We start from the raw sequence: 11,377 nt of genomic DNA, 5'->3' as shown, positions 1-11,377 counted from the left end.
AGGTACTGTAAATGTCAATACAATGATGCAACATTGATAGTGACTGTATCCAGGAAAGAAAAAAAGTGATTCAACACTGTAGCATAATGAATTACCACCAATGTTGTATGTTAGTCTGCATATTTACTTTTACATATTGTATATCACACATGCACAATTAACTAGACAATGAATAATCAGGACAATGTACTTGGTTTACTGCATAATGAAGCACATGGCCAAATATGTTCAACAGTATCTTAATACCTTTTAAAAAACAAAAACTCAGTTATGAAAATTTGTGTACACGTGCATGCTCCACAGAAGAAAGGCTCAAGTTTAGGACCTCAAAATGAAGTAAATAATGAGAGAATTATAAACTTGGGTGTACTCTCCCTTTAAGAGAAATTCTAATCATGATGACTAAATGAAATTGCCTTTAATTGCCTTCAGCGGGTCAGTGAAATAAAGTCAGGTTGAGATTCACAAAGCAATAAAAGTATTACATTGTTTTCAGTTTTTGACTTCAACCTTAATGTAGTTTCCAGTCATAACTTAATATTACAGTACCAATTTGTAAGGCAAATCTTCTGTAATTTTAAGAATTGGAGACAATTTTTTTTTTTTTTAAATCCATATTAATAAGTATTTAAAGTTATCAACATGACCTCTTCATTGGACAGATCAGTGTGGAACCAGCTACAGAGTGAAAAACCCTGCTTGCCCATGTATTCAAAAGATAGCAGGGGATTCCTACATATAGGCAAGATCAAGGGTTTGTTTATGTTTTGTGCACTTTGAACAACAATCCAAGGCAAGTCTTGAACCAGAAATGTTCTTCTACCTTGCCACTATGTGGACATACTACTGATGGGACAGACATTGCTAAAATCCAGAGTGAAGCAGGAAATACCAAACAAAGCAGACACCAAAATGTCATAATCAAACAAAGCAGTCTTCTTTACTAAACAGGGACCAAAAAAAAAAAAAAAAAAAAGTCAAAATAGCAATGGTTGTCCATAACTGAAGAAGTCTTCACTTCTCACCAATATTTATACTTCCCAAAAGATACTTTTTATCTGTTAGTTTGCTTTTTTCCAATTGTGTCTTAGATCTTTGTCTTAAGTTCTGGCTCTTTTCCTGGTTCTGCCTTAAATCACTCTTTCCATTCTCTTATCCACTTTCCTTTCTGTTTTCTTTTCTAATCCATATTTTCTTTCATACCTTTTTAAACTCCTTTTACTATTACATTTGACAAAGCCTTGCCATACCATACCAATCACCCCTCTACATAGGTGTGACAAAAAGCCCGGTCAAAGTCTGGCCTTAATATCCTGCCTGGCAGGTGCAGGCAATCCCGGTTATCAAGCCTGGTGTATTCTGGGTAACTGAGTTCCCCCACACGCAACTCTCACTGTGTGCCGCTGCTGCCCTCTGCTGCCTTACGGTGGTGTAGTGCAGCCTTTTACACCTCCCTTGTGCCTTAAAGTGTCTTAAAATGCTACTAGCAACATATGGAGAAAAGAAGCATTTGTTTTTATCCTATGTGCAATAATATGGCAATGACAGTTCTATGGATGCAGCATTCCCTATTATTGAAACATGACATTAGTTTTAATGTGGACTTTTCTTTTCTCTCACATTGTATTTCTGAAATAAAAACATGGACTCAAAACTTTGTGTCATACTAGTGATAAGACTGAGGATTTGCATATTGTCTCTTCTCATCTGCGTTGGAGTCCCAAACAAAATTTAAAAATGTAGGAGTCATATTTGATTAGAGTTTGTCTTTTGACTCACATGTACAATCTGCTGTGAAGAATTCCTTTTTTCATCTCAGAAATTTCGCTAGACTTCACCCTATGCTATCTTCTCCCGTGACTGAAAGGCTTATCAGCATTTTTGTTTTTTCTCCGATTGATTACTGCCATGTACTTCTTGCTGGGGTTCCTAAAGCCAGACTAAATTAATTGCAATGTGTGCAAAATTCTGCTGCTAGGATCCTAACTGGTGTCAGGAGAAATGAACACATCACTCCAACACTGAAGTCCTTGCACTGGCTCCCGGTCAGTTTCCGCCTTGATTTTAAAATCCTTATGCTCACATATAAGGCACTGCATGGTCTGGCCCCTCAGTATCTGTCTGCACCTTGAACTCTATATACTCCCAAGTGTTATCTGCGCTCCTCTCGAGCTGGTCTACTGGCTGTCCCACAGACACGGTTGCGATCTGTAGGGGACAGGGCTTTCTCGTCCTATGCTCATAGACTCTGGAATGCACTCCCTGCTCATATTAGAGATGCACAGAATTTAAGCATTTTTAAGTCTAACCTAAAACCCCATCTTTTTAGGTTAGCTTTTTCTTAATGGTTTTAACCATTTTGTATTCAAGTCTGTTCTTTGTTTTTTTGTATGTTTTGTATGTTTTTATGGGTATTTATTTATTTTTGGTATTTTCTTATTGTTTGTTCCTTGCGAAGCTGCTTTAAAAGGTGCTATATAAAGGCACTATATACACAAATAAACTTAATAATAATAATAATAATTATTATTATTATTATTATTATTATTATTATCTCCCGAATACAAAGTCCAAACTTAGTGAATCTTGACAAACATAGACAACAGGACATTCTGAGAATGCATACCAAGCTTTGTCAAATTCCGCCAATAGAGCATGCTACAACTATTTAAAAAAAAAAAAAAAAAAAAAAAAAAAAAAAAAACCTTGTATGATCCAGGAAGTTGAAAATAGGTATGCATCATCTTTAGTGGATGTCTTAAAGTATCCTCTATTATGACTTGGATACATTAAAAAACATGGCCTTCAGCGGCTAATAAAATGAAATCTGAATTGAATATCCATTACAAAATGGATATATTCTTGTGAAAACAAATGTGCAGCAAATTTTGTGAAAATCGGACAAACGGTGCCTTGTATGATAGAATCACACTTCATATTTCATCTGAATCCCTGCTTTAAGCCTGATCAAGAAATCAACTTTTTATGATTATCTATAAAAATTATTGACCATTCTAATTTGTTAAAAAAAAAATAATAAATAAATAAAATAATAATAATAATAATAATAATAATAATAATTTTTTAATTAACTTTTTCAAACTCATCTTAGGACATATGTTCAATTCTTACCAAACTTGGCATTATCATCCCCAGACCCTCATGAAATTTATCAAAATAATTTGTTTTATCATTTTTATCTGACATACAGGCTGATATGTTACACGATATTAGATACATGACATTAGACACATGCTATTAGATACAATGTAATAGATACATGTTATTTGATGCATGAAACATGACATTGGATACATATTAGATAGATTATATTAGACACATCATACATAATATTAGATACTTGATAAATTATATTAGATACATTCAATTCAATTTTATTTGTATAGCGCTTTTTACAATAGACAGTGTCTCAAAGCATCTTTACAGAAATATATACACACGGTGTACAGATATTAAGTGTCAATTTATCCCAACTGAGCAAGCCGGTGGCGAGGAAAATCTCCCTAAGATGTTAAGAGGAAGAACGCTTGAGAGGAACCAGACTCAGAAGGGAACTCATCCTCATCTGGGTAACACCAGATAGTGTGGAAAAAGTTCATTATGGATTTATATGAAGTCTGTTTGGCCTTAGAAGCAGCCGTAGTCCCAGTAATCTGGAATTGGAGTAGATGAGAGCCCCATCCAGAGATAGGACATCCGAAACGGATCAGGCAGATCCGAGAGCAGAAAGTATCAGGATCACTAGTATCTCCATAAAATCTAATAAGTATCTTGTATCATGTATGTCATATCATGCATCATGTATCTAATAACAGATCTAATTTCATGTATCATGTGTCTAATATGATAGTGACCCTGAAAAGGAGTAAGCGGTAGAAGATGGAAGGATGGATGGAATATCATGAATTTAATATAATATACCTAATACCATGTATCTAAATTCAGGTGTCTAAAATCATCTATCGAATATCATGTATCTAATATCATGTATCTAATCAAGTTACATGTATCTAATACCGTGTATCTAATATCATGAATCTAATATCATGTATCTAATGTATCTAATAACGTGTATCTAATGTCATGTGTCATTAGATAAATGATATTAGTTACATGATATTAAATACCTGATAGCATGTACATGATGCGTGTTATTAAATACATGATAGTAGCACATGATACTAGACACATAATATGAGATACATGATACATGTCTTACAACCCGCTATCTTTGGGATGGGAAGTTTTTGTATGTGCTGTGCTATATTTTGTGTGCAGGTCCGAACTCCCTCCCAGAGTTTCCAGCCTGCCTTTGCCTGCCTTGCTCCCGCCTCCCAGGATGACATCACTAAATGGCGGCCATATTTAAAGTGGAAGCTGAATGAGAATTGGATGGGATGTTGGGGGTGGTTTAGAGAGTGTGTTTTGTTGTGCTGATTTATGCTATACAATGACCGCTGTTCTGGATGTTGACCGAGTTTGGTTGACCCTGTTTATGTATATTCTATCCACCATTGTATGTATGTTCGTTTGGTTCACCGGCAGTAGCGATGTGGCTGCTATTTCTTTTGTGAGAGGATCCTTTTGTCTCGGTTTTTGGCTTGGGTAGTTAGGGACGTATTTGTATTTTCTTTGTTACTTTTCCTACCTACCTAGATAGCTACTTAACAATAGAATTCTTTCATTATTTTGGCCTTGGCCCACCCTGAAGTATTGGCTGGTTTTGTTACTCAAATTCTTTTTCAGCAGAAGGGTTGTCCATCTTCACTGAAGACTTTTGAGATTGCTTCTGATTTTCAAGATACTCCACTCTGTCTTGTTCCTGTGTTTTGCTTGACTGTTTTGCTTGGTGATTATAACATTGTGTACATAACTATATTGTCTTGTGTTACTGTTTTCTTCCTTGTTTCCTTAGTCCTGATTTTCAGCATTGTTCTTCCTGCATTGTCTTGATACATCTGCTTTACTGAATAATGGGTCCCATTCCGTAAGTGAAAATAGATTTTCATTAGTCTATTTGCAACTGTAGAAACTAGTGACTGCAAAAATCCTCCTGTCTATGTATGTTTTAATTAAGGTCCTTTTAATGTGTGCAAGGGCTTGGAAAAACTTCATTTAAAGCTTATTCAGTAAGAAGTTGTGTGTGGTGGTGGGGTTTTTTTTTTCTCCCCTTTCTTTTCTATTTCCAGTGATTTCAAAAGGAACTACCTTCTCTGCCATGTCTGCAAGACCACCTGGGACTGCCTGTCGGTGCATCTGCGCAGATCCTGCATGAAGACACACGACGAAGCAGCGATCGAAGCAGCAGTGGGGCGGGCAAAGGCGGAAATGCGTGTGCTTCTGGCAACAGGGAGGGTGTTCAATTACGGCCGGCTGTGCCAGATTTTGGCTGCTGCTGACCCAATCAGCAGGTAGGTGGAAGATCTTTTCAGTCCTTTAAAAACTTCTGGTCTCCTTCTGTCTGAAATGTATTTACAGGCAATCTAAACCTTGTATCTAAACCTTGTTTTCTGTTTTGGAAAGGCTGATAGAGGAACTGGAGAGTCGCTTTCTGGTGGTGACCGATGTGCCCCCACCCATACCTACTTCCATTGAGAGGTCAGGGCCTTCCACCTCCAGAGCCACACAGCCAACAGGGTTGGACGGCGAACCGTCAGAGAGCTCCTCTGGCAGCAGCGGAAAAACCAGCAGTGAGAGCAGTGGCGAGACCTTTCAATGGTGAGAATCTCAGTTTTCTAGCTTTACTGATTGTGTTTTAGCTTTACTGCAGTGAATTTCCGATATTTCGGAGCCCCCCCCTAGTGCCAGATAAAATAAAACTTAAAAAATCCAAAATAAAAAGCCGTTTGCAATCTGTGCCCTCAGTTTTGCAATCCGTTTCTCAGGAAACAAACACACCAAAAGGACATAATGTGTATTGTCTTAATAATGTGCATTGAGTGGACATAGAAAAATGGAAAATATATTCAGTTGTATTGGTTCTATGTCCACTCAATGCACATTATTAAGACAATACACATGTCCTTTTTGTGTGTTTATTTCTTGAGAAATAGAGGAGAGAAGTTCGAATGTACAGCGAATGTCCAATATAAATCCAACTGTAACACGGTGATTTCAGATCACGAAATCTCAGAGGGAAAATATCAGAAATTTACTGCAGTACCATCTACGTCCACCGGGGCAGGTAAAGGTTGGTCTCGGGCCTTCAAAAGGTCATGTATCAAATGTCATGTATTTTTTTTTATTTTAATAAAACACTGGGTGAAGCTAAAGTGCCTGCATCTTCACTGGGTAAGCTTTTATTAAGGCCTGGAAATCTTTCTGGACTAGGATCCCCAACCCCCTGATTTCTCCTGCCTAGCTAAAGCTCATGCATTTCGTAATTGAGTCAGACATATTCAGTTTTATAACCAAACATCTTTTCCTCCCTGCAGTTACAGTGGTGTGCAGTGGACCAATCCAGCAAGAAAGCTGATGACAGAGAAGGGGCTTTACAAGAAGCACTCTATCGACCATGCTTTGCTGAGGGTTTTTTTTTTTGTTCCTGTAGACAGACCTTCAAAATGAGAACCCTAAACAGGAGGTGAGCACTACCAAAAAAACCACTTGTTTTGAGTTTGAAATCCAAGAACAATATTTTCACACAGAAAACTAGTCATGATGACAAGGTCATCTAACGTGTCCTTTTTTCAGGTTGAAAACGTTGCACGTTTTCTGTGTTACATGGACCCACGGGCACCGTCCCTGGAATTTGTCAGAGACAGAGAGAAGACGCAGCAGTTTTTCAGGGAGCTGACTGACGCGGGGCTATCAAATAAACTCAACTTAATTACATGAAAAATTTGAAAAGGTTGGTAGAATTTGGTGGGGGTTCCCCCCGTATTAAAACTTGTGCACACACAACTTAATTGTGCTTGAATACATGTACATAATTTTTACTTGTACTTTCTATACAGATTCCTCAGATACCAGACCATCAACACCAACCTGAGGCATGATGACAAGGACCTGCTTACAGACTGTAGGGAGTTCATAGACTACCTCGGACTGCTGCAGAAGAGCTGCAGTAAGAAGGTCAGCAAGGAGATCACCCAAAAAAGGCAAGTTTATTTTTGCACCCATTTTTCTGAATTACAGCAAATATATGTGAGCACTGTGACAAATAATATTATGATGTGTTAATATGTTGGATCTTTTTCCACAGGCACGAGAGGTTGACAGCAGATGGAGAACTGACAACGCATGACTGCACAGCTGTGCTCAGGGCCGCCAAAGGAGACTTCCTGGCCATCACCCGGAAGATGCGCTCAGAGAAACAGTTGACCACCGACGAGTGCTTGGATTATATGTACTATCTCCAGGCACTGGTCATACTGAAGCACCTCCAACGACCGGGCGTGGTGACGCACATGACTGTGAGTACTATTGTTTTCCTAAATTTTTTCTAAATTTCACAGTGAATCATCTGATGTTTTTGCCATTACCGACATTAATCGCCGTGATATTCTTGTTTCGTGTAGGTTCCAGAGTGGCTGAACAAGAAGACCACTGCATCGGGGTACACAGTAGTGGGTGTCAAGGAGCACAAGACGAGTGCTCAACAAGTGGCCACATTTGCCCTTTCCCAGGAGGAGGTCACTGTAAGTTGGAAATAATTTTCCTGTCAGAAACAGGATGCATTAATTTATCTTAAATGTTATTAATGAATGAATATAATTACTTTTTTATTTTTCCTCTGCAAACAGTGGTTTGAGCTGTACTACACGTGTGTGCGGCCACAACTCCAGTCCTGCATCAGGAAGCGGAAGAGGGAAGATATGGATGGGACTGAAGAGAGATTCTTTATCTCATCCGCGAGTGGAAGAATACACAATCCCTCCAATGACCTCCAACGGCTGCACATAAGGTAAGCTGACCATCATGATTCATTTCGCACACACTACTATGTATGGCATCTGAGGTCTGAGGGTAGATGTGTTTTATATGTATATAAATAAATAAACATAAAATTAATATACGGTTTCGACTTGCACTTTAGGTATGGCGTCAGACCATGGGTGACCAGCCAGAGAGCACGCCGGGTCTTCGAGACAGCCACCAAGAGTCTGACCGACACAGAAGTCTCTGGTAGCTGACTATCTGACACATTCGACTGCTACAGCGGAGAAACCTTACCGCATGAAGCAGGCAGACAACGTCGTGAGGGCTAGTCAGCTCCTGGATTCGCTGGCTGGTCAGACGAGGTAAGCATTTTTCATAGTTGTCGACACAATTAATACAATCCACAATTTGTAAACAAATATTACACGCAGTAGTCTTATACTCGTCTCCTTCTAAAATATTATTTCTTTTCATTCAGCACTGATCCCTCAGATGGGGAATCCAGCCGCGCTGCCCGTAGCATAGCTCGCAGTGCTGCCCAGCAGAAAGCAGAGATGACAGACGTGCAAACGGATTTTGAGGCAGCGTACAGCCGGCTTGTAGAACAGCACCCGGTGACTCTGGAGGGTGGAGCACCAGATAAGGCTCTGCGCGCCGACACCTCACCTAGCTTTCAGCGGAAGCTGTACGAGCGATGGGTGAAGGCCCAGATGAAACTGCGCAAGCAACATATTCACTATAGGTATTTTTTAAAACTATATGTAAAAAGATATTTACCAAGTAAGGTGCTATGTTCACAGTTGTGAAGTATAGTCTTAACTAACAAAATCTTTCCATGTTTTCCTGACGGCGCGCTTTGGCCCTCGTCTACCCAGTGAGGAGAAGGTCAGCAAGTGGATCTCTGATCGGGGATGGAGGAGCAACATACCCAGTGCAGCCCAGTTCGTCGACGAATGGAAGCCCCATGGATCCGTGGACACAGCATTGGACGCTAAACAGATCCGGAGACTCACAAGGACCCAGAGGTGGAAAGGACTCATTGTGACGGAAGATGGAGGGAAGGGCAAGGGCGTCATTGCCACCCGAAGATTTCTGGCTGGTGAGGTGGTGTGGGACTACCACGGGCAGGTCGTCACAGCCTCAGAGGGACACAGCACTCACAGCACTGTGAGTGCGGAGGACGGTGTTCACATTTTTTTTTTTTTCGAAAACATGAATGGACAGGCTATGTGCAGTGACGCACATTCGCCTTGCTGTGAGTGCCATCCAGACCGACAGACTTTTGGGCGGTTAATCAACCACTCAAGGAAACGTTGCAACCTGAGGCCCAGAGCATACACTCTTCAAAACGGGGTGGACATTATTATTTTCCTGGCCACAAAGAACATTAACGAAAATGAAGAACTTTTGTTTGATTATGGTGTTGAAAGAAGGTCTTTTATAGGAAAGGGTTTAAACCTCCTTTGGGTATGAATGTGTAAATACATGTGAAAATTCGTGTAAATACTAGTGTTAAAAAAAAAAAAACACAACAACATGTAGAATGTGCATAAATACGGCCCGTATTACTTATCTTCCTTTTTTTAATGATTGAGTTTTTCCAATGTAAATAAACTTGCCTTAGTAGTTATATCATACACTTTCTGTCAAACGGTCAAAGTGGGGTGTGTGTGTGTGTGTGTGTGTGTGTGTGTGTGTGTGTGTGTGTGTGTGTGTGTGTGTGTGTGTGTGTGTGTGTGTGTGTGTGTGTGTGTGTGTGTGTGTGTGTGTGTGTGTGTGTGTGTGTGTGTGTGTGTGTGTGTGTGTGTGTGTGTGTGTGTGTGTGTGTGTGTGTGTGTGTGTGTGTGTGTGTGTGTGTGTGTGTGTGTGTGTGTGTGTGTGTGTGTGTGTGTGTGTGTGTGTGTGTGTGTGTGTGTGTGTGTGTGTGTGTGTGTGTGTGTGTGTGTGTGTGTGTGTGTGTGTGTGTGTGTGTGTGTGTGTGTGTGTGTGTGTGTGTGTGTGTGTGTGTGTGTGTGTGTGTGTGTGAATTTATGACCCTCTGTGCTTCCCTGACTGACAGGTCTGTAGGTGTGGTGAGGGGGGTAACCCTATGGAGTTTATCAGATGATCAATCTGGCTTCTTTGTGTCTGGGGGTGTTGTGGAGAGGTGTGTGTTGGGGAATAGTCCCCCTCCCGACAAAAGGTGTTTATGTTAATGAGTTTGGTTTTTGGTGGGGTGAAATACGTCTGAAAAGAAAATGTTTTTAATATGGGGCTGTGTTTGTGTTACTTTGTGGCATTATTTCATTTGTGTAAACACATTGTTAGAAAAGCATGATTTTTGAATGTGTACATATGAGTAGAATATTTGTTTTTGTGAAATAAATGAAAACAATTGTTGATCATGTTTTTTTAGGGATCCCGGTTTACCTTTTGAATTAAAAAAAAAAAAAGAATCTGTTTAAAAAAAGAATGTTTAAAATAATCGTTTGTATTACATACATTCTAAACACAAACCTTTAGGAGGTAAAAAATGATCAAAAGAACTGTTTAAAAAGAATAACGCATATTACACTGCTTCTAAACAAAGATCCTTACGAGGTAAAAATGTTAAAGTGCTGGCTAAAAGAATCTCCATAATGTTTAAACTACGAAAGAAGTATTTTCCAGAGATGTCTTCCAGTCGCTGTGTTAAGCAGTAATGAAGTTAAACGGAGATGCCTCACTCTCGCTAAACCCCGCCCACACATACGTGTTTTCAGACACGCCTCTCTCTCTAAAGACACCCATTCACATGTTTTCATCGTAGCCAGTACGTTCTGTCAAAATGTCAATCACGGCGGTAGAACTAGAGGGCTAATTTATGGCCTCGTCCTTGACAGGCCTGCGTTTCTCTAGGAGTGCTTAATTTATGGCTCTTTGTTTCTTCCTGACCAAAGAGTTTTTTTATGACTAGGGGGGTCGTGGTGTGATCCTACAGATTGTTTATGATAATGAGTGTCTGTGGGGGTGTTAATTGCTTTACGACACACCCTACAATAGGTATGCTTTATGTTTAAAAGTAGGGTCAGTTACGCAGAAGTCTCTAAGATCGCGGCCGTGTATCAGAGCGCTGTGTAATTTTAGGCGAATCGTCGATTCTCGTTTTAACTCACCTTTGAAGTTTTATATTTTATTTTTGAGAATACTTCAAAGAGGAGATGGCTGTCTGTCGTAACAGTAAGTGTTTTTTTTATTATTATTATTATTATTATTATTATTATTATTATTATTACACATAGTTAAGAATGTTTTTAGTTATAAACGAATTTATGGGTTTATTGTGGTGAATAAAACGGGTATCTAACGCTACAGGTGATGATGACATTGTGTCTATCCCGGACATCGTAGACGAAATCAGGTTTCTGAACAAGGCAAGCGGTACGTGCGTTGTTATTCTTTATAATTGTTCGATCCTATGTATGATGTGTATGTGTTTAATGATTTTACTTCTTTT

General features: G+C 39.5%; 1 protein-coding gene across 1 annotated transcript; it reads left to right on the top strand.

Annotated features, from left to right (window-relative positions):
- Positions 1-8,068: 8,068 nt before the first annotated feature.
- Positions 8,069-9,659, top strand: LOC128629025 (N-lysine methyltransferase KMT5A-A-like). The gene is made up of 3 exons (XM_053675086.1): positions 8,069-8,264; positions 8,381-8,644; positions 8,778-9,659. Exons 1-3 carry the CDS (start codon positions 8,200-8,202, stop codon positions 9,373-9,375), a joined length of 927 nt encoding a protein of 308 aa, XP_053531061.1. The 5' UTR covers positions 8,069-8,199; the 3' UTR covers positions 9,376-9,659.
- The last annotated feature ends 1,718 nt before the right edge of the window (positions 9,660-11,377 follow it).

The sequence above is a fragment of the Ictalurus punctatus genome, chromosome 24 (genome assembly GCF_001660625.3).
Source record: "Ictalurus punctatus breed USDA103 chromosome 24, Coco_2.0, whole genome shotgun sequence".
Classification (NCBI taxonomy): domain Eukaryota; kingdom Metazoa; phylum Chordata; class Actinopteri; order Siluriformes; family Ictaluridae; genus Ictalurus; species Ictalurus punctatus.
Note: the sequence above shows the minus strand (reverse complement) of the source record. Positions and strands in the feature narration are given on the sequence as shown.

What these genes read in the sequence shown, in the direction of transcription:
- LOC128629025 (XM_053675086.1), top strand. Translation starts at nt 8,200, where the DNA reads ATGAAGCAGGCAGACAACGTCGTGAGGGCTAGTCAGCTCCTGGATTCG. An exon ending in TCGCTGGCTGGTCAGACGAG is followed by an intron (nt 8,265 to 8,380) that starts GTAAGCATTTTT and finishes CTTTTCATTCAG; the next exon opens with CACTGATCCCTCAGATGGGG. An exon ending in AAGCAACATATTCACTATAG is followed by an intron (nt 8,645 to 8,777) that starts GTATTTTTTAAA and finishes TCGTCTACCCAG; the next exon opens with TGAGGAGAAGGTCAGCAAGT.